Source organism: Balaenoptera acutorostrata, chromosome 10 (genome assembly GCF_949987535.1).
Source record: "Balaenoptera acutorostrata chromosome 10, mBalAcu1.1, whole genome shotgun sequence".
NCBI classification, from domain to species: domain Eukaryota; kingdom Metazoa; phylum Chordata; class Mammalia; order Artiodactyla; family Balaenopteridae; genus Balaenoptera; species Balaenoptera acutorostrata.
This window is the reverse complement of record NC_080073.1, coordinates 103,832,201-103,855,373: the sequence shown is the minus strand read 5'-3', so window position 1 is coordinate 103,855,373 and position 23,173 is coordinate 103,832,201. Positions and strand designations below refer to the sequence as shown.

Genomic DNA, 23,173 nt, shown 5'->3' with positions numbered 1-23,173 from the left:
CATGGGTGCTTCCGTCCCTCTGTTTGGAAACTTTGTCTCGTTGAATGGCTTATCGTTCTAATGTTGACTTAAACGTTAGTTTCTCGGACAGCCCTTGCCTGGATGCTCATCTTTATCTAAAAATCAGGGCTCCATTCGTATATTGGAGGTTTCTCTTTATCTCCTACTTAAATTCTTAGTTTCACTCACTGCCATGCTCGACAGCTAGCCCTGTGCCTGTCACATAGTAGGAGCTCAGCAAACATTTGTTGAAGGAACGAACAGAAATGCCGCGATGGCTTCAGGAAAAGGCACTGGTAGCCTAGAGCAGCTCTGTCCCGTAGACTTCGGGGATGACTGAAGTGTTTCTACCTGTTGTGTCCAGCGTGGCCGCCACCACCCACATGTGGCTCTGGAGCACTGGAAATGTGGCTAGTGCAACTGAGGAACTGAGGTTTTAACTTTATTTAATTAATTTAAATTTAAATAGCCACATGTGATTAGCTGCTACTGTATTAGACACCACAGATCTAGAGGACGTGATTTTATAAGCTTCTGGCATTGAAAAATATTACCACTGAATACTAACCCATTAAACATAGGTAATTTCTGCAGCTGAAAAGGCCGTCTAAAAGCAGTGACCTGCGTTCAGCTTATTTTATGATGCATAATAGGTGTGTTTTATGGTCTACTTGAGAAGCAGAAGCTCTTATGTCCTCAGTGACCTTCTGTGATTTCGGATTATCATTGCATTTTCCTTCCATTCTTTATTTTTTAATTTTCATTATTTTAATTGCATTGTATCAATAGGCTAGAGCCCTCCTGGGCTTGAGTTTGTGGGAGGACCCATCCAGGAACAAGGGCCTGGAGTTCTTTGTGTTCCAGCCTTCTTTCTGCCTTCTGTGGCTAACCTCAGTCAGCGGGTACTTACGCAGCCGTTGCCTTCTGACTGCATGGCATGGACCTCACCTTGAAGGCCAAAAGCTTTTCAAGTGAAGAGTAGGATTAACAAGAAGAAGAAGAAGAATTAGCAGATTAAACTTCAATAATGTATTAGTACTTTCCAAGTGAAGGTAGGATTAAAAAAAGAATTATCAAGATAAACTTTAATAATTACTATATTAGAGCCATCAGATTTAAACTGCTGATGTTTTGTCTATATTGTCTTAGGTCTTGAGAAATAAAAAGAACTGGTAGTCGTATCTTTTACTGTATTAAAAATAAAATGTTTAAAGTTCATGTTTCATGGTGGATTTTTAAAAGTTGCATTAAATATATATATATAAATATATATGTATATATAAATATATATATATATATATATATATAAAAAATAAGATTTACCATTTTAACCATTTTAAAGTGTGCAGTTCCATGGCATTGATGCATTTACATTGTTGTGCATCCATCACCACCATCCATTCTCTGGAACTTTTTCATCTTCCCAAATTGTCCCCGTTGAACCCTAAGTCCCCACTCTCCCCTCCCTCTGGCCTCTGGGAACCACTGTTCTACTTTCGGTCTCTATGAATTTGATGATGAATTTTAAAATTCTTTTCCATACTTATTGCCCAAACTAATATGGGCTACTGATACCTATGTGTCTACAGGAATCACCTCTTTTAAAATGACCTTGACCTAACTAATGCATAATTGCCTTACATTGGGAAATGGTAGACACTTCTTGATAAGGACCCGAAATCATCCAATTTAGTTCCTGCTCCCAGCCATCACTAACCTTACATGCTTACCCTGAGAAAGATCATTTCCCTCATTTAAAAAAACAGTAACTCTAGAAAATGACTTTTAAATGACAGGTAAGAGGGACTTTCTTGCATATGTGTTATGTGCTTGGGATTCCAAACTTTTTACCAGTGTCCACTGAGAAAGGCAAAAAGAATCAGAAACAGTTACTTAGCATTTTTAGTACCTCCCACCTTAGTATAATATCATTGTGACCACTGGGCACATCTAAACTTACAGATTCAGGATGGCTTTTTAGTCCTTTAATGAGCAATTGGAATCCGGGGAATCTGAAGGGAAGTGCTACCCTCACCAGATGACTTGCTCTTTATTTATTGCTGTGGGTACATCACTGTTCTCAGAAGTCCGAGGAACGAAGCAGAGGGGCAGCTGCGAGGGGGAGACTTACCGCTGGTGTGGGTGCTTAGAAGGAAGCAGGTGGGTATGTCAGGGCCACCCTGAGAGAGACGTGCAGTTCTGTAGTCATGTCCTGGATGGACGTCAGGGGCAGTGTCCTGAGGTCAGGGCCTTCACGGTGGGTGCTGGGGGCCACAACCCATCTCAGCTGGTGCGCGGGGAACATTCCTGAGGGAGGAGACCGCCGGGCGCTGGGGCTCAGGGTGGGAGGAAGCAGCTGTAGGTCTAGTCCCTGGCAGCAGTTCTGTTCAGCCCAAGTGTGGGGTGTGGTCCCTGGGAATTGGGGTCTGCGGGGGCACTTGGATAGGCGAAGCGGAATTCGGGCCTTCGGAGGCTTAATAAACGTGTGCTTCAGAAGGCAAATCCGGCATGGTACGTAAGGTGAATCAGAGGAGGTAATTATTTGAAGTGGAAGGTGTTAAAGGCTGTTTAATCATCCTGGAGGAAGGTACTGAGGGTCTCTAAATTATGTCACCTGTGGTGAGAGTGGAAAGGAGGGCTGAAGTGGCAGCGATGTTGTAAAGACAGAATTCACATCCTACCAATTGGCTGGATGGAGGGAGCGAAGGAAAGGGGAGTCAAGAGTGATCTCAAGTCACTAGGTTGTAATGCTCATCGTATAAAATCAAAAGATACAAAAGCATGTAATGAATAGTAGCCTCTCTCCTGTCTCTGTCTCTCAGCTCCTACCGTGTCTGCACTTCCTTGTATACGTGTGTATATGCATAAACTACATTTATATTCCTGTTGAAAAATGGTAGCTACCATGCACGGCCAATCAACACCTCTTTTTTATCATTTAACAATATATCTTGGAGATATCCTATGTCAATACGTGTAGTGCTGCCTTTTTTTTTTTTTTAATTTTTATTTATTTATTTATTTATGGCTGTGTTGGGTCTTCGTTTCTGTGCGAGGGCTTTCTCTAGTTGCGGCAAGCAGGGGCCACTCTTCATCGCGGTGTGCGGGCCTCTCATTATCGCGGCCTCTCTTGCTGCGGAGCACAGGCTCCAGACGCGCAGGCTCAGTAGCTGTGGCTCACGGGCCTAGTTGCTCCGCGGCATGTGGGATCTTCCCAGACCAGGGCTCGAACCCATGTCCCCTGCATTGGCAGGCAGATTCTCAACCACTGCGCCACCGGGGAAGCCCAAGCCTTATTCTTAATTTACTTAGCTAGTCCCCGATTAATGGAAATGTATTTCCTGTCTTTGGCTCTTTCAAATTGTTTAGTGAATATCCTTGTTCATGCATCAATATCCTTGTTCACACATACAAGAAGTATATCTATAAATTTAATTTACTACAGGTGGGATTGCTGAATTAAATATGTGCATTTTAAATGTTGATAGATATTGTCAAACTGTCTTCCATAGAAGTTTTACCAGCAATGCCTGTTTCTTAGACCCTCATAATACTGTGATATCGAAGAACATGATCTTCCCCAATCTGTAGATTTTTTAAAAATCGAATTGTCATTTTAATTTGCATTTCTTTGAGATTGAACATCTTTTCATACCTTCCAGAGGCATTTCTAATTCCTTTTGGGGGAACCTTCTGTCACTCGCTGATTCCTATTTCTCTATTCAGAAGATGGACTTTCACGGAATGCCTATAGTGGTTTCTCAAATCATGATTCTGGAGTTTGGGTGGATATATTGGCATCATATTAAGGCAATAGTCATCTATTTCTATCTTATTAAGAGTTTGTCTTAATGAAGAGTGAATGTTATGTTTTGTCAAGTGCCTTCAGAGCATCTGGGGGCTGATCATTTGCTTTTTCTCCTTTGATCATGGGGTCAATTAGAGGACTGGATCTCCTGCCTTGATTTATCCTTGTGCTGTGCATGGTGGCCACCCCCCACCCCCCGACCCCCGTGGCCTTGGTATAGTGTTCCCTTAGTGGTTTCTGTTTGTCTACATTTTATTTGGGATTCTTGCAGATAGTTATAAGTATGTATCTTATTCATCACTGAAACAGCTTCTCAAAGATGGAGAACTTTATAGTGATTAAGTTACCCGTCCCCTCATTTACGGTCTTTAATCCTCTTCAGTTTAGCTGTGGTGTTTCACACCCCACCCAGTGTTTTCAGTCACCTGGAAATGCGGTTCTTCCTTAGCTTCGGTGGTGCTCAGAGCTGAGCTCTCTGCTCGCGGATGGAGTCTTTCTGCAGAGGGCCTCCGTCTGTCTCCCTGGGCCTCCCTCCTTGACCTGCTTCATCCCCGTGTGACGTCATCACCGAGGTGGACATCACTGAATGTGTCCATCTGCGTATCCCGCCAGCCCCTCAAACAGTGTGTCTAAAATAATCGCCTTCTTCTCCCCACCCCGAGTCAGCTTCTCCACTTGATGTGACTGCTTCTGTCTCTTATTACACCTAAAGTTTTCTTAATGATCCTGGCGGCATCACGTATTGAGTACCTGCTCTGTGCCAGCCCTGAGAAGCCAGGTAGCCAGGAGGGAGGCTGGAGACAAGGAGGGCAGGCAGCAGATGCGGACGCCTTTTCAAGCCAGAACGACGTGCGCCAGCGCGGTTAGGATTGAATGTGTGCCAGGAGGGGAGGGCGGGGAGTTGGAAGGATTATTACTTGGTCATTATATCTCTGCAGTAAGAAAAGTTATTTAAAAGCAAAAGTGAGACGTGTGATTTTTGTAATGAGGAGACCAGATTCACTGCATAGAGACTTGGATGATTTATAAGTCTTTAAACCCCAGCAGAGGAAAAGTTATGACTTAATAATATCTTAGACATTCACTTTTATTTAAAGAATCTTGGTAGAAGACGAATTAGAAACTGCAGGTACTGTTTTTTCTTCTACCAGAGGGTTTGGTCAAATTATATTCCTGTCATTGGCGTTTTGGAGCTTGAGGACAACAGAACTGTTACAACATGAATTTTTAGAGCCAATTTTGGCCACAGCGAAGTGACTGTGAAGGCTGAAGGTCAAGAGTATGATTGATTGGGTGATTAGAATTCCTTTTAAAACAAATTAGATGTGGCAGGTTTGCCACTGGCGGAAAGTCCTGCAAGGAAATGAATCTCATCAGCAGATAAAATTTCTTGGATCATCAAAAAAGGGTTTAATGTTTAAAATATAAATACACACACATACACACGACCTGCATAGGAATCCCTGTTTGTGCTATTTTTACCATGTAGTTAGTATCTAGCCTGGTTTTTCTGTTAAATAATATACAGGCACTAGATTGGGTATGTTTTTAATTTTTAATTTAGTGGCTGGTACCCTAAATGTTAAATATATTGATCAGTTCAATTTATCCACTTTCTGTATTTGTCTTTATATTTGGGGTCTTCTAGGTGATTGGATTTGTGATCAGGCATTTGTGTTTGGGATCCCTGCCTTCGAAGCAGGCCGAGGGGCCAGGAGGGAAGCAAGGACCAGTGTTTGGGAAGGGAAGGGAGGAGTGAGGGACAAGCAAGGACATTCTTTAGTGGAGAAGGATATGTGTGTGTGAGAGGGGTGGCTGTGGTTGGTATCTGTTGTCTTGGAGAGAAGGGTGAGGTGGTGGTCCATGGAGAACTAAGATTTCTCAGGAACTTCATACACATCAGACACCAAGCTCTGCATTTTCGTGTATATTACATCCTCACAATAACCTTGGCATAGTAGGTATTGAAATTATTTGTAGTTTCAAAGAAAAAAAGGAAAGCAGGTGAGAAGATATCCAAAAAACTTCTAAAAGTAAAATAGTGATGATGGTGATGGTGATGATGATGATGATTGTTAGAAAAGAACATTGCTTCAGTGTAGCTGCCCTGGTGTATTTATTCTAGTTTTTTGGTGGGGAGAATGTCGAGTCATAGGTAGGGTCAGAGAGGTTGAAGTTGGCTATTAAGCTGGGTACATGAGGGCTAGTCGGGTCTCTACTTTTGTATATGCTTGGAAATTTTCATAATAAAAGGACTTTTAAATGACGAAGCAAAGAAGTAAAATAGTCTTGATTGTGATAAAAGGTGAAAGAATATTTATGAATAGGAGGGGAACTTTTTTCCTTTTTTCCCCACTGTCAGACCTATATGATAGCATTAGCCTATGAACCTATCTTTAAGGCAAAATTATTAACAAACCATTTAGGAAATAGACGATAAAATCAGTTTTGTTTTTTTTTTTTAATTGTGGTCTTCTCAGCTCTATGTGTGAACACTCTGCAGGAACCAGGTGGTCTCTTCATCTTTATCTGATTGCAGTGGAAGTTTTGTCCCAATATTAGAGCATTTATGCTGGAAGGAAGCCCAGGGCTGGAACTGTCTCATTGCAGAAGGTTTACAGCTCCAGGAGGGGGATCAGAATCTAGTCAGTGAGCATCTGTTTCTGCAGAACATGGTAGTGGGGCCTGGAGGGAGCTCCAAAGGTAGGACAGTAAGAGCGTAGCTGTAGCTAGTGTTGATGGAGGGCTTCCCTGCCAGGTACTCTGTAAACACTTCTCATATATCCAGCCCTTACAGCAACTCTAGGAGGTAGGGCCTAGGCTTTCTTATTTACTTTTATTCTTTTATTGTGGTAAAATATACAAAACATAAAAATTACTATCTGAACCATTTTTTTTTTTTTTTATCTGAACCATTTTTAAGTGTACAGTTCATTGGCATTAAGTACTTTCACATTGTTGGGTAAACCATCACCTGCCTCCATCTCAGAACTTTTTCATTTTCCCAAACTGAAACTCTGTACCCATTAAACACTAATTCCCCATTCCCCCTCCCTGCAGCCCCTGGTAACATCATTCTTTCGGTTTCTATGAGTTTGACTGCTCTAAGTACCTCATATACATGAAATCATAGAATATATTGTGTTTATATAACTGGCTTATTTCACTTGGTATAGTTATCTTCAAGGTTCATCCATGTTGAAGCATGTGTCAGAATTTCCTTCCTTTTTAAGGCTGAATAATATTTCATTGTATATATGTACTACATTTTATCCATTGTTCTGTTGATGGACACTTGGGCTGCTTCCACCTTTTGGCTATTGTGAATATGCTGCTGTGAACATGGGTGTGCAGATATCTGTTCCAGTGTCTACTCACAGCTCTTGGGGGCAGAGTCGCAGAAGTGGAATTGCTGGATCTTATGGTAATTCTATGTTTCATATTTTTAGGAACTGCCAGACTGTTTTCTACAGCAGCTGCACCATTTTGCATTCCCATCGGCCGTGCACCGGGTTCCAGTTTCCGCCGATTGGAGGAGGTAGGTCCTGTTCTTGTTTCAGTGTCACAGAGGAGGGAGAGAGGGGCGGGGAGGTTAAATGCACTCACACAGCTCACACGCAGACCCGAATTCGAGCCCAACAGCCCGACTCCAGAGCCTCTGATGTAAAGGTAAGAGGGGGCACGGAGGCTGGGAGATGTGGTCCAGGGCACTGCGTGTGGCTTCAAGCTCGGGCCACCTGCCTTCACAGCTCATGTTGGAAAGCATCTTAGATTTAGGGGTTGGTTTTTCTTTTTTCTTTTTTTTTTTTTTGTTTTTGGACAAAAGTGCTCTTTAAAAAAATCCACATTCTGTAGAAAGATATTATATGTTGAATATCTCTGTATGTCTTTCCCCTGCCTTTCTACATTTACGCTTTAAAATGTTCTGTTATTTAAAATATCTTTCAAGATGTATGCAATATGTTTGATTTTCTTTTTATTTGAATTCTTGGGTCAAATTTTGCTTTTAAATGCTTTGAATAAATACGAATTGATTCTGCTGGAGTTTTGTATATATCTCTGCTCTACGTACCTCTGCCAGAAGTTTGCTTTCAAATAAAACCAAACAAAACTATCTAAGCCGAATTTAAATGGGGGGAAACTTGGAGAGTATCAGTGGTTAACACTGAGGACTTTTTAAAAAAATTCAGATAAAGTGAATTTTCCATCTTTATCAATAGAGGAGCAACAGCAAGGAAATGTACCCATTTCTTTAATCCTTGTGTGTATTTTGCTAAGAGGGTTTGCATTCTCCCTCACGGAGTGGTCATGAGGGGCTTTGCGGCATCCTGAAAAGAGCATGCTCCCCGGGGGACACTGGCTCAGCTGGGCCCGTGTGTCAGCTCATGTCCCAGCCCGTCTCCAGAGCCCCTCACATTGCTGCCAGGGAGGTGCCCCCTGCAGATACAGACCGAGGGTCTCCTGGACCCTGCTCATCCGGGCAGGCCCTCTGGATGGGCGACCTTGTCTGTGCTGCATTTTAAGGGGAGGGCTGTGTGTGCATGGCCCCGAGCCCCTCCTAGGGTTGAGGGTGAGTGGCTTGTACCATCCACCATCATAGCTGGGTGTGAGATTTAGACAAAGGTCCCAGCGTATCAAGGGCCCACAGTCATGCTCAGATGGACTCTGCCCTGGACGGTGTCTTTGGAATAATCCCTAATTCGGTGGTTCCCAACTTTGGCCGTGCACTGCAGGCCACCTCCAGAGATTCCCATGTCACTGGCCTGGTGTGCGCCTTGGCCATTGGGATTTTTAAAAGCTTCACAGATGATTCTAAATGTATGGTCAAGGTATGGGATCGTTGGTCTAATTCCTCTTGAGTACCTTGCTCTTTGGGTTGTAATTAAGATTTTTCTCATCACAAAAGATACAGAAATGCCTTTTCTCAGGTGTCCTTATTAGCAGGGATTGCTGGAAAATAGTCCTCACACACACAGGGACTGTCTTCTGTTTTGTTTATTTGTGTTGGAAGGTGATTTTCACGTCCTCATGGAGCATGTCTCTCTATTCATGTGACTTAGCGCTGGTGTCTGGAGGGGCCGGGTCTCGCTTACTCTGCGGGGACTTGAGTTCAGGGACTTGGAGGAAGGACAGGGGCCCGCTCGCCTACATTCACTGCCGGCTCCTGGTCACTCTGCGTTCTGAGGGCAGTTTCATTCTATAAACTGAGGACCGTGATGGGTTCAAGCTGACGCTTCTGTAGTTCCTGAAGTCTTCTCACCCAGAGCCTCACCACCCCTGTGCGTTGTAACACTCAACAGGACATTACTTTGGGAAACCTGGCTGTGTGTTTGCCTGCACCACATAGGCCCTCCGAGGGTTCCTCGGTTTAGAGGGATGCTTCGCCTGAGCTCCTCCCGGGCCCTCGGAGTTTCTTTAACACGTCAGTGACAGGGCTGGCATCCTCCTTCCTGTGTGACTGTGGCTTTAAGATTATTTGGTTGAAAGTTCGTGGAAGTTTAGAGATGAGGTTTGGGGAAACAAGTGTTCTCCCTGCTTTGATTTCATTTTAAAAATGAATGTTTAGATGTAAAATTTTGAAACTTTGTCGTTGTTTTGTATTCTGTTTTTCTGTGAGAGCTCCATCAGTAGTTGAAGCAGAAAGGGTGTATATGATCCATGGAATTGCTTAGAGACCTCACCTAAGGGCAGAAAATGGTTGGCTTACACCAGAAGCTGAGGACAAGGACTGCCTTACCCACCCCAAACCCTTTTCACATACAGGCAGAGCAGAGAAATGTATCCCTGTGTGTTTGTACATGTAGGTATATGTAGTATAAGCGTATAATAATGTTACTCTGTGTTCATATGTAGATGCTGATTCAGAGTGACGTAAAGGAGATTCTCTTAGAGACATCTGCCGGTGATCTTCCTTTGTTTTTTCAAAGAGAGGCACATTTGGGATTGATGTGGTCTCACATTTAGGTAACTTCATGCTAGTTGTGGGCACTGGACTGGGAAGATAGCTTTCTTCTCACGTTTGTGTGGATTCCTCACCTTAGTCAGTTACCTTGGCGACAGGTGTGTGTGGAGGTGGGCGGTAGGGCGAGGGCCCTACTGTACAAGGGGACAGATTGCTGAGATCAAAAGCAAGGGCATCCGGTTATTGCTGCTGTCTTGGAAAGTGAGGGCTGTGCTCCCCAGGAAGGAGGGACTTCAAGGGACTCTTGGATCAGCTGGTGTGTTTTTTCTAGTCTCTACTCTCGTTTGCTTTCCGTGTCTCCTTCCCTCTAACTAGTCCCTGGTTGTTGACCTCCAGGGGCTGATTAGTTTCGTGGGTCACTAAGAAAAGGTCAAGGGTTATAGCAGCAGGGCACTTCCTCTTCTGCTGCCTTCACTTAGTTTTCAACATGCTGGATGTTTAAAATGAAAGTCAGCAAGGTACCAGCAAATGCTCTTTAAAAATGTAGCCGCTGTTTTGCGTAGGATGTTCTGCCGGCCCCTCCTCCTACCCCCACCCCATCTTCATCCCCCGCCTCCCGGGTTTTCAAAGCCAGCATCATTACTAAGAGAAAATGTTTAGAAGTGGTTCCCTTTGATTAATGATAGGGTGTGTCATCTTCATATAGGAAATGTAGAGGCAAATATTATATTAGAGTAGGGTGGGGAGGGGCTGCTAATACAGCTATAAAACAGTTGTGTTTCTGTAAAGCTAACAAGTGCTATTCTGCTTTCATTGAGACGGAGATAGATGGTTACAGTGACCTGCCTCCTCTGTGCCAGGCATCCTCTGTTGAGAAAACCAGGATGAGTAAGGCGTGGTCCCTACCCTCTAAGGACTTAGCAGGGAGCTCCCCGCGCCATTTGACTTCTTAGCTATGGACTCTTCCAGGTCATCGGTCATGCCCGTCTCCCTCATAGTCCACCTGCAGGTGCCAAGGCAGCTGTTGTCTCACATCCTGGTGCACTTCCTCTTTGGAGTTCGGTGCTCTCTTTTCACACCTGCTACTCCAAGTGGGGTCCTAGGATGGCAGAGTTTCAGGTCCTCCGCCCCCCATCTGTGTTATAACAGGAACCCCAGGTGATAGAGGGCTTGTGCATTCAAAACGTGTTAACACGCAGATTCCATTTGAGTCGGGCTGGGGGTGCCTGAGAGGCTGCATTTCGAATGATCTCCCGCGTGATGCTGATGCTGGCCTGTGGACCACACTGGCACCGGAAAGGCTTCACTCTACGAGCCTGCTTCATCTCCCGTGGTGTCAGAGGGTAGCGGGGATGCTTGCTCATCTGATGACGTGGGCTAGCACAGGCAGCTAACTGAGTGATCTGGACGAAACACTCTCACAGGGAGTCAAAGATGTAAAAAGTGCCTGCTTGCCATGTGCTGGACACGGCTCCCAGATGCCTGTAGACACAGGGATCCGCCTCACAGTCATATGAGGTAGGCACTGCCATTGTCTCTGTTTCACAGATGGGGCGATTGAGGCACGCAGAGGTTCCATAGCTTGGCCCAAGTCGCATTTCCGAACAAGTGAACCGGCAGGGCTGTGAGCCCAGGCGGTGCGGCCTCAAGCGCCCACGCTGGCGTCAGATTGTGGTTCAGAGAGGACGGTGTCTGGGTTTCGGTGGTGGGCTCTTCCAGAAGGCAAGTGGAGTCCAGGTGTGTGGTCAGCATAAGGAGGCTTGAGCGGCAGGGTGGGGCTGTGCAGTCCTTGTTTAGTGGACAGGATTAGAGGGGGATGGAGAGGCAGGTGGGGCGCCAGTGCCGAGGAGCGGGAGGGCACGTGGGGCAGACTTGGATTAACAAGCGTTACGTGGCGTCAGACGCTGGGGTCAACGCTCCTTGTTTCACTTAATCCTTATAGTGACCTGATGGCGTAGGTGCACGTTTTATAGAAAAAGAAACTGCAGTTGAGAGAGATTAAGCAATTTTCCCGAGGTCAACTGGGAGGAAGGTAACATAATTTGAATTTAAGTCAGTTTTGTCTAATTTCAAAATCTGTTTCTGAGACGTCTTTGCTCTGCTCCCTCCCTGGCAGGGACTCAGAGCAGAAATTGCGATACGGTGAGATCAGAACTTGGTCGCTGACCCTGCAGCATAAAGAGGTCCTCGGCCGCGGGGATGAGGGTAAGAGCACGAGAGCAGGGAAGCAGAGAACCTGCGAGACCCCTCAGTGCTGGCAGTTTAGGCAGGCTGGAGCTCCTTAAATCTCCCTGCGTGGGGCTGGTCCCCGGCTGGACACAGGGGGAGCCTGCAGATGGGGTTCAGTGGCCCCAGGTTGGGATCAGTGTCCATCTGGAGGAACGTCTGTTGGGCTGGACCCTCTTCCTGAGCTGCGTCCTCCATCCCCACGCCAGCCCTGGAGAGGCAGCTCTGCCCTCGCCCGGGCGCCCGTTTCTGAGACCCCCGAGTGGCAGCGTCAGCGCTGCCGCTTCCTCTGTTTCACCAGAGGCGACAGGTGGTTTCTGCCCTTTCCCCCGATCTTTATGATGATGGCGTTTCTTGGCGCAGACGTTCCTCATTGCTCCAGACATGAAAATCTGAGCTTACTTGCTTTAAATAAATTATCGAACAGCCCCGTGTGACCCCATATAAATCTGGTAAACAGATAACTAAGCTGACAGCAAGTGCGGTGTGCCTGGGAAATTCTTGGCCTCGGGATGCTGGTAATGGAGGGGATTGACTGGGGTTAGCAGATGGGCGCTGCTCGTATTTCCCTAATCACTGACAGGCGCACACGCTGCCTGGTGGCTCTCTGTGGAGCTGCTCTGTGCACACGCCCCCGGCCCCCAGGGTGTGGAGGGCCCTGGCCCCTCCCCGCTATGGAAGGTAGCAGGCTGGGCTTTCTGATGTGGTCCCTTTCCTCTTCATCCTCAGGATCAAGGCCTGCGTTCATATTTCCGAAGGTTATCTTTAAATGGTAGAAGCATCAGTGCTGTATCACAAAAAGCTAAGAAACAGAACAGGAGAAAACACCCCCTTCACTGTCCTAAAACAATGATTATCAGTTTTTAATATTATCAGTTTTTTCTTCAATGATTTTTACATCGTTGTATCTATTGTTTTGCATCTGCATTTCCCCTTATTGCTACATAATCTTCATCATTACCGTTTTAATGGTTGCATTCTCTGTTGTGATTCTATACCATTAAGTAATTAACTCTGTTGTTGATGAGTATCCTGCTCCCAGCTTTTCACAGTTATTAATAACACCACAAGGTATATCTTTGTGCATGTAGCTATTTCCACAGTTTGAATTAGTTTCTTATGACAGAGTCCCTAGTGGTATTAGTAGGTCAAAGAGTATGAACAGTTTTATGGCTTCTAAAGCATATTGCCAGATTGCTTTCCAGAGGAGTGGAACCAATTTACAGTGCCATCACAAAGTCATTTGTTTCCCAGATGGCCAGCTAGGATTAGGGATGCAGCCTCTCACAGCAGGAGAGGAGCAGGAGGCGTGAGTGTCTGTAAAGCTTGCTGGGTCGTATGCGCACTGACTTAAGCCTCAGTGACACTGCGCATTGTTCTTCTTAGTAGGAATATACTAGATGTCCAATGCCAATGTCAGTCATGCAGTTCAGAGTTTAGTATAGCAGTGTGTTAGACATGGAGTAAAGCAAGTATATATATTTCCTGTTTCCCTGGAATTTGAAATTTTTAAAAAGTTGGCAAAGGTGAATTGGCAAGGGCTTTCAGCCACTGTGACGAGGGTCTGAAGCACCCCCGGCTTTTTGGGAATACCTAATGGTTTGGAGGTGAAGGTGGAAGTCGAGGAGGTTAGGGGGACAGGCGGGAGGAGGGCATTGGAAGTGCCCGGGCACGTGCTCAGGAGCGAGCCTAACCTGGCAGCAAAATTAACCTCACCTGCTGACTGCAGTCTTTAGGCTGCTGAGTGGAATGCTGTGTTGAGAAGGATTTTGGGTCCCATCTAGGCTTCGTGGGAAAGGAGCTGTGATTAATTAGCAGTTTGTTCTAGATCTTTTTTTTTTTTTTAAAGAAATTCACGTTCTTTTATTTATTTATTTATGGCTGTGTTGGGTCTTCGTTTCTGTGCGAGGGCTTTCTCCAGTTGCGGCGAGTGGGGACCACTCTTCATCGCGGTGCGCGGGCCTCTCAGTGTCGCGGCCTCTCTTGTTGCGGGGCACAGGCTCCAGACGCGCAGGCTCAGCAATTGTGGCTCACGGGCCCAGTTGCTCCGTGGCATGTGGGATCTTCCCAGACCGGGACTCGAACCCGTGTCCCCTGCATTGGCAGGCAGATTCTCAACCACTGCGCCACCAGGGAAGCCCCTGTTCTAGATCTTTGTCATTGCAGTTTTCTTCAATTCTTTATATTTCCCTTTGGATTGTAAACATTAAATGCCTTTAAGTAGAGACGACCTTTTGAAGTTGTTCATTTTTATATCCGTCCCGTAAAGTATCTAGCACATGGTTTTGTATATTATGATGTAAGTGATGGTTTTGTGCTTGCTAATAGAATGATGAATGAATGAGGGAAATTTATACCCTGTCTTCATGGTTCCAGGAGTTGTACCGAAGCCCTGTGGTCAAGTGATGGGTCCCACGTGTAGAACCTGCAGCAGATGCTCTCGGGGGTAAAGGAAGAGGAAATTTGAGCTGAGAAATTTAGGAAAGGTAATGCTGGAAAAGACCTTTGATTTACATATATATGTACACCTCCCAAGTCACCTGTCGGGACCTCCTTGTTCGACAGATGGAGAAGCTGAGCCCTTAAGGATGAATGTCTTCCCCACGGTCCCTCAGAGAGTGGACGGCAGCTGGGAGCTCAGACCTGGACCTTCTGGCTCCTGGCCCAGCGCCCTTTATGCTACGCTGTGTGGGGGGAACTTGGGGTGCTTGTTTTGCTACTTCCACGCCCCCATGCCCTCAACCGATGTATATTTGGAGTGTTCTTTGCTATATGCGCGCATTTTTTTCTCCCTTTTGGCTGCATAGAAATGTGTTTGGAGATTGTGACCTTGATGCAACAGTCAGACTGGGGTCCAGAGCAGTAAAAGCCTAGAGATTTGTCTTGAGAGCCAAGAGATAGTGCAGGATCAAAACCCAATTCCCTACCAAATCACAGCTTCATAGTATCTCCGAGTTTGAATATAAACTTTTTTCATTTCAAGGGAAGAATGTTCAATGTTAGTTGTGGTCCATGATTTGAGTGTGTATTTGCCACAGTTGTGATTCTTATAAAACTCTCATTATGGTCCATATGCGCAGAGTAGAGGTTTACGGTCGTCAAGGGAGCATTAACTTTGGAAGCTGACAGCAGAAGCCCTGCATCGGCTGTGCTGCTTCCCCCTGCTTCCTCTCCAGCGCCCCCTGTCCCCCGCAAGAGGACAGCACGTTGGTCATTGGCATTCTGAAGCTCAGGGCTTTACGAGTGAGAAAGCACTCGTGAACGTCAGAGCAGGAGAATCGTCAGCCCACCGCTTCCTTGACGCCGTGTGGTGTCCACCCTGGGACTTGAGCGGTGTGTGGGACCTGGTGCCTGCTCAGCCCTTGGAAGTGATGTCAACCTCGCAAGCTGCCCGTGGTCATAGCTACTGGGTAATCGGGTTTGGAATTGATGGGTATTCACATTTCAAGAGGGCTTTTCCTATGTTTCTGTAACTTTCCAGTCTAAACGTTTGTCCTTGGTGTGACTGGATAGCTCTTTTCTGTGTGGTGCTGGAGTGTTTAAAACCGGCTCTGTGTGTAAACTGCTTTCTTCCTGGGAGAGCACAGGGTAATCTACTTAGGCCCACTTGTGGCCTAGTGGACAGGATGACTTTTCTCCACACCCCCACGAAACTAGCTCCATCCTGCCTTCTGTGTGGGAGCTGCTAATGTGGTTATTATTCAGTGCAAAGCAGCTGGGAGAGACTTATGACCTGCTGATAGCATTTTGCTGTAACATGCTGAGGTTGGCACCTTTTACTTTGTCTGGTCTTGGTGGGATTAAAGTTGTTTTCAGGATAGGAACTAGAAGCTTATCCTCAAAAATTTAGACAAAAAGGAAAAATTGAAAGACGAGAGAAAATTTATTCAAGTTCCCTCCACCTGAATGCAAACCATTCATAACATTAAAATTTTTTCTTTCATTCTTTTCTCCTGTATAATTTTTTTGTGGTTCTAATTAGACTGTTTATGCAATTTTTACCTTTTTCTTTTACTTAACATCTATATTTTTCCTCGTTATTATAGAATTTCCTTTACCGAAGTTTAATTTTTCATTGATAGGCCTTTATTGAAATGTCCACTTGTTCCATCAGCATTGGGCCAGAGACTCGTCCTTTTCCATCCACGGGACTCTGGCTGCCCCGAGTGTTATTATTTTTAACACAACAAGGGGTTTTCTCTATATGAGACTACAGGGCTTTCTTTCTCTTTTAACTTCTGTGTGTTAAGACATACACACATGTATGCAACCCTGATAAATGTTACTAAGGAAAAAAAGACTTAAACGGAGTTTTCTTTATTTGTAGATTGTGGTGTTGAACTCAGATCAACTTATTTCTAGCCTGGCCTCTTTAGATATATGAACCTCTTAAGACTGAGACCTTTTCAGCTGTTGACCATGCTGGCTTAGTCAGCTGGGGAGAGGACCATGAGCCTCTTTTTAAGCATGGGTGCGGAGGGTGAGTGAGAGCCTAAAGGTCTGTAGGTGATGGGCAGCGGGGCCCGTGGTGGGGTCTAGCTGTCAAAAATGAGAGACAAAAGCCAGCCACAGACTGCGTTCTCCCATGATTGCAATGCAGTTTTGACCCGTATTGATGTAATATGTCCATTGCGGCTCCGTGTGACTCACCCGCTGTAGGTTTGTTTGGGGGTGAAAGTGAGCGTAAGTAACTTTGCATGCGTCCTAGGATCTACTGAATGTTTTTGGGTTTTATGCAGTACACATATATATTCATCCGCAAACCAAATTTAGGCATGTAAAGCTCTTTGACTTCTAATGAGCATTTTAGATGTGTGCAGTGTCTGAAGCTTGTAGATAATTTAGAAACAAGCAAATAACTTGGGACCATCTTCTGGAAGCAACTCAGATTATGAGTGAAGCTGCCATCCTTCCAAGGGTGCCTTTTGAATTTAAAGCACGGCAGTTTCTTTCCTAGTATCCATTTACCCAGAAATTAAAGTATAACAATTCCAATAAGTATGTCTTCTGGGCTTTGCTTACTATTAATCTATACTAAGTCTCATAACCTGTATTTGTGGAGTATTTTTTTGTGTTTCAGGTGAGCTTTCTGTACATTCTCACTCACGCTTCATAACGGCCCTGGGAAGCGTGGACTGGGAGATGTCTTTATTGCCTGAGGACTTACTGTTGGACGTCTGAGGACAATGTTGCCACCTCAGAAAAGATGCTAACGGTGGCGCAGAGTATAGAGTGACCCGGCAGAGAGAGCCCAGGGAATATCAGCACTTAAAGATCGGGCGTGTGTCTGTAGCTGCTGGGAATGTGCTCATCGAGGAGGGTTTTGAAAAGTTGGGTTATTCCCAGGGTGTGCTCGAAGGCGAGGGGCTCTTTCTTCCTGCCCGCTGTTCTGGGCTGTCACTTCTTAAAGAACCATCTCCCAGATTTTCAGGAGCACAGTGCTTACTGTTGATTTATCCATTTTAAAGGGGTCCAACCTGGACTTGAATAAAAAGTTGGGTGTCCAGTGAGTGCTGGAGACCAGTGTCGGGCAGTGAAATCACGGTCCCTTTCCTTAGGAGCTGCTTGCTTGGGATGCATGGTCACCAGGAGGTCACGTCCCTGCTCCCAGAGCCTTGGGTTAGGCAGGGGAAACCGAAGGTCGACAGCAGGCCCAGCGCCTGGTCTTTGGTGGTATAACAGGGGAAGGACAAGGAGCCATAGAGCACGGGGGCGTGGCCTCTAACCCGGGTTTGAGGATTCTGGGTGGCGAGTGTGAGTGTGTGTGTGTGTGTCTGGCAGGGGGTGGCACTGAAGACTGGCCCTCGCCCGCAGACGTTACGGCTCCGCGGGTGCGGGGACTGCTGCAGCACTGGGAGTTGTAACGCTTCCCAGATCTCAATGGACAGCAAAATCTGTGCGCCTCCAAGCCTTATAATCGTGCGAGGCATATGGATTTTATCCGTGGAGACGTTCTTGGTATTAACGAGCCACCGAAGGACTTTAACCGGGAGAGTGACTTGATTAGACCTATGAATTTGCAAGATCTTGCTGCTGGTTTTGGGGAAGATGGACTGGGGAGGCTAAGCCTGGGGGCAGTGAAGCCAGTTAGGGAGCCCCTGTAGAAAAAGGTGGCCTGATGGAGGGGGTGGCAGTAGAGATGGAAGGAGGTGGGTGGATCCCAGATGGAAGAGCTGGATTCAGCAGAGCTTGTGATGGGGGCGGGTGTGGGGTGGAGGAGGGATGATGTTGGGGAAGGAGTGGGTTGTTTCCCTGTTCAGTAGGGATCAGCGACCCCGCCGGTTTCTCCTTCCAAGAAATAGCTCAGGAAAGTCCATTAGCTGTTTGCTAAGCTCTGACTTCACTTGATAAACTGCCTGTAGTCTGACTTCTCCTCAGGTAGAGTCTCCTTATATCTTGTTCCACCTCAGTTTGCGCGGGTACATGTTTTTCTTCTAATGATTAACCATCTTGCGTATCTTATCTGCATAAGGGCTCAGTTTCGGGGGCTTCTCCCCACACTTGTGATCAGCGGAAGTCCCGGTGGCATGGGGCTTACCAGCGGCTCAGGGGCATCCAGAGATCTGCAGCTCCCTTTTGTCAAGATTGAGCAATAGTTGGGGAAGTATAGATTCATTACTCTTTCATTTAATTGAATTACAAATTTATATTACTTTTATCTGAAAAGTTTTTGGAGACTTTTGAGTCAAATTTCATATAGTAATCTGGAGTTTTTTGAGAAAGAAAGAAATCTATGTCACAAAAGTTCAGGGACTTCCCTGGTGGCACAGTGGATAAGAATCCACCTGCCAATGCAAGGGACACGGGTTCGAGCCCTGGTCCGGGAAGATCCCACATGCCGCGGAGCAGCTGGGCCCATGCGCCACAGCTGCTGAGCCTGTGAGCCACAACTACTGAAGCCCATGCACCTAGAACCCATGCTCCGCGACAAGAGAAGCCACCGCAATGAGAAGCCCACGCACCGCAACGAAGAGTAGCCCCCGCTCTCCGTGACTAGAAAAAGCCCGCGCACAGCAACGGAGACCCAACGCAGCCACAGATAAATAAATAAATAAATAAATAAATTTATTAAAACAAAAACAAAAATTCAGTTGTGCTTTATTTTAAGAAAACCCAATACAGAAAAGTCTTAAATGACAAAGCAGGCAAATTCTGGGTAGAGATAACTGGTGGTTGATGGTGTTGCTTCGTGGATTCTTGGCTTTGTGACTGGATGTGCTTTAGGGATCTTTTGTAATGTAAGGGTTCTATGTTTACATGGCTTGGATTTCAGGAATAATCTTTTGGAATAAGGAACGGCCTACCTGGCTATTATTTAATCAACTAATATTGTTATGAGAATCTTGGGTAAGCATTATTAAGGATTAAGACCCTTCGCCACCACGGAATGCTGGATACTGTCAGACAAGGAGAATCTTTCTTTATGTATGTGATGCCTGACCTTTGCCCTTTACTGTAGTTTTTGTAGAAAGCTGTCCCATCTCTTTCCTTGCACGTAGTGCCTGCAGAAATGCCTAGTGAAATCTAACCCTGTGTGTGACGTTTTGGTCTGTTGACATAAATATGATTCGAAAGTCATACATTATATGTAATGAAATTTACTATAGATTTACCTAGGTAAATGAATGAGTTTTGAAGCCAGAAATCATAGAGGGAGATGAGAAATTCACTTGAGTGAGAAAAAGGAACAAAGAGAAATTATCGTAATACAATCTGAAAAAAAGAACCCACATCTGAAAAATACAAGACCTACACATTAAGTATTTGTAGTGAAGTAATATCTCTCCCCCATCTTTCAAAGGAAGACTGACATGCCAGCAATAAAACATATATTTCCCAAAGCGTCAGGATCTACTGTTGGCAACATATCATTTTGAAATGAATTTGTCTGCTTTATTTCTAAAGAGTAGACTGGTTTTTAAAGAAAAGGGGAACAGAGGGCACCAGAATCCCTAATGCTTTTGTGATGGGCTGGTCATATATGCATGTTCAGAGGCAAATGACCGTGATAAACTACCATACAGGAACCTGCTTCATTTCCATGAAGTCATTTCCCTCCTGCCACCTTGCGTGGCATCAACAGATGAGTCGTGCATGAGACATAAAGCAGTGTACTGCTGGCGCTCACTCTGTCGTCTTGTGAGGGCATCACTACGGAGAGGCGTGCCGGTGGCTATCCAGATGCTTAACTGGCAGCCTTAACTGACTGATGGAGCCAGATCCCTGCTGGCTGACATCTGCTTTTAGAAGTTACTTATAAAGAAAAGATCACTCTAATCAAAACAGCCAGAGAGAATTTTAGATGTCAGATATACTACTCCCAGATTCATCTAGGGCGAGTGGCACTGGAGGAGGGATTAGCTCCTTCTCTAAACACTTGTTTGTGTTGAGTGTGTTTTTCCTGTGTGTAAATCGTACTTTCGAATACATGTTATAAGCAAAACATTTGAAACATACATAGATTCTTGAAGTTTTGAACATTGTAAAGGAGTCTCTAAAACTACCAAAACGACACATTAACAGACGAAAGAAATTGATAGGACCACGTGTAAAGAGCTTGGAAGGCCACACGCCTGTCCTCACAGTAAGAAAACAAGCTCAGCAGACTGAAAGTCAGCAGCTCTTCTTAGGTCCCTCAGAGAACTGACGTCCCGCGGTAAACAGCTGCCCCGAGGAGTGGACAGAGAAGTGGGTACCGAGACTCGCAGTGTCCTCGAGGCAGAGGTCCGGGAGCAGAGCGCCCCTGCCCCCAGCCCCCCAGCACTGGTAGGGACAGTTCAACTGTGACGGGTGATGGCTGGGCGCTTGGCCGGCACTAGCCAGGAGCCCCGCCGGAGTCTCAGAAAAACCCTCTCCTGCGTCTGGCAGTGGGAAGGGAAGGGTCTCCAGTTTGAAATAGAGCTAGAGCATTCTGTGCTTTCATTTTACCAAAATTAAAACTGTTTTACCAAAGCTCGACAGACTTGGCTTTACCAGAACCTAAGTGATTTGGGGGGATGGGATGTACCCGCTTCCACTCCCCTCTAGGCTTCTGGTCTCGCCTAATCGGGGGAAAGCTTGTACCTGGGAAAGTCTCAGTCCAGGGGCACAGGCTCAGAGAAAGACTGAGAGCCGAGCCTAGCACCGCAGGGGGCTTCCCGCGCCCAGCACGCAACTACAGCCTCAGCCTCCTGGATCGTAACGAGGGGTGACAGCTGGAAAACTGCAAGGCCCAGACCCTGCTTAAGGGGAAGCCAAAGGCAGTGGGGAAGATGAGGCGAGGACCCCTCAGTCTCTGACACGTGCAGCCATGGCCAACAGTAAACCCAGCCTGCTCCAGCCAGAGAAACATAAAACCTAACACTAGAGGCCTGGCTCCCTCAGTTCCTTCTACACGATACATCATGGCTGGCTTTCAGCAAAAAAATTACAAAGCATACCAAAAGGCAGAACACATTTTGAAGAGGCAAGTGAAGCATCAGAATCAGTTGGATACGGCAGAGATTTTTGAGGTATCGGACTGGGCATTTAAAGTAGAAATGATTTGGGCTCTAATATGCTAAGGGCTCTAATGGAAAAGGTGGACAAAATGCAAGAACAGGTGGATGTAAGCAGAGAGATAGAAACTCTGGAAAGAATCAAAAGTTAATGCTAGAAATAAAAAACACCATTACAGAAATGAAGACTGCCTTTTGGCTTATGGGTAGACTGAGCTGGGCCAAGGAAACAGTCAGTGAGATACATCAGTAGAAATTTCTCAAACTGAAAGGCAAAGGGAAAAAAGAATGAAAAATACCAAAACAGAATACCTGTGAACTGTAGGACAACTATAAAAGATGTAATACATGTGTAATGAGAATACTGAAAGGAAAAGAAAGAGAAAGGAAGAGAAGAAATATTTGAAGTAATAATGGCTGAAAAATTCCCCCAAATTGATGATAGCCATCATACCACTAATTAGGAAGCTCAGAGAACATTATGCAGGCAAATTCCAAAAAATCTACGCGTAAACCTATTATATTCAAACTGCAGAAAATCAAAGAGAACATCTTGAAGAAAGCCAGAGGAAATAAACACCTTACCTATAGAGGGACAAGGATAAAAATTCCATCTGGCTTTTCACAAATCATGCATGCAAAAAAGAAAAGCTCACCCACCTAGAATCAGTGAAATTATCCGTTAAAAGTGAAGGAGGAATAGACTTTCTCAAACAAACAAAAATTGAGGGAATTAGTCACCAGCAGATCTGCCTGGCTAGAAGTGTTAAGAGAAGTTCTTCAGAGCAAAGGAAAATGATGTAGGTCAGAGGCTCTGATGTGCATAAAGAAAGGAAGAGTGTGAGAGGAGGAATAGTGAAGGGGCCTCTTGGATCCCGCCCCTGATGCTGTCCTCACGTCCAGCACCCATGTTCCCACCCATGCTGAACAATACAGACACGAAGAACAGTGCATTGTTGGTTCAGAAAAGGAAGAGACGCTTTCTCAACCCACAGCTGCAACTGAAACGGACACAGCAAATTCTCTGGCTCATGGAAGAGAGAAATCTGCTCCAAAGACTCTGGGCAGCACTGCAAATAAGGAATGAAAATATGATGAAAGCCGCCTTCCCCTCGGCTTTATGGCTTTATAGACATTAGTAATGTGCCTTATCGTGTCTTATGCCACAGAACACTTTCTTACAGTATCATCCTGCCAGTTACATTGTGGCAACAGTTTGAGACCAATCACTCAGAGCTTCAGAAAAAGGAATTGAATATGTTGGGTAGACAGTTGAGCTCTTTAAAAGCCAAAAATTATTATAGCTTTTTAAACTAGAAATGAAAAGGCCACTGAAGGATCCTATATGTTTTAACTTTTAATAAGGGAAATATTGATTGCTGTCACCCACTTAAGCAGAAAACCCTTTGCGGTCAGTCCTCCCTTTAAAGAGAAGGAATAAAGGGTTCTTGAGACCAAAAAGTGAGAAAATCGCTGTGGATTATCCCCAGCTGTGACTGGCACATTTCTTGCTATGACCTCATCAGGAGCCACTGTTAAGAAATTTCAAGAACCTGTGTGAGTCCCTGTCTGGGTCTAGGTTTTTGGTCCTTTAACCCGGGAAGCTGATTGTTGGTGACCTGAGCGACTTGGAACCGCAGTTAGCTTCTTTTCTCTTCGGCTCTTTGTCTATTTTGTATGTTATTTTTTCCTCCTCTACTATTTTTTTCTTATTCTTCCTTAAAAATTTTCCTTTTTTCTTCATTCTTTTACTTTTTAATT

At 45.3% G+C, this 23,173-nt stretch overlaps 1 protein-coding gene across 7 annotated transcripts in view; it reads left to right on the top strand.

Moving 5' to 3' along the window:
* Positions 1–23,173, top strand: part of FARS2 (phenylalanyl-tRNA synthetase 2, mitochondrial) — a 397,991-nt gene that overhangs the window by 9,512 nt on the left and 365,306 nt on the right. For 5 of the 7 annotated variants that reach the window (XM_057554781.1, XM_007173908.2, XM_057554782.1 and 2 more), the window contains exon 2: positions 7,258–7,346. In XM_057554781.1, the coding sequence (XP_057410764.1) occupies positions 7,258–7,346 (89 nt within the window). Of the gene's footprint in view, positions 1–7,257; positions 7,347–11,826; positions 11,916–14,312; positions 14,423–23,173 lie in introns of all 7 variants that reach the window. The other 2 variants (XM_057554785.1, XM_057554783.1) reach the window with 2 other exon arrangements.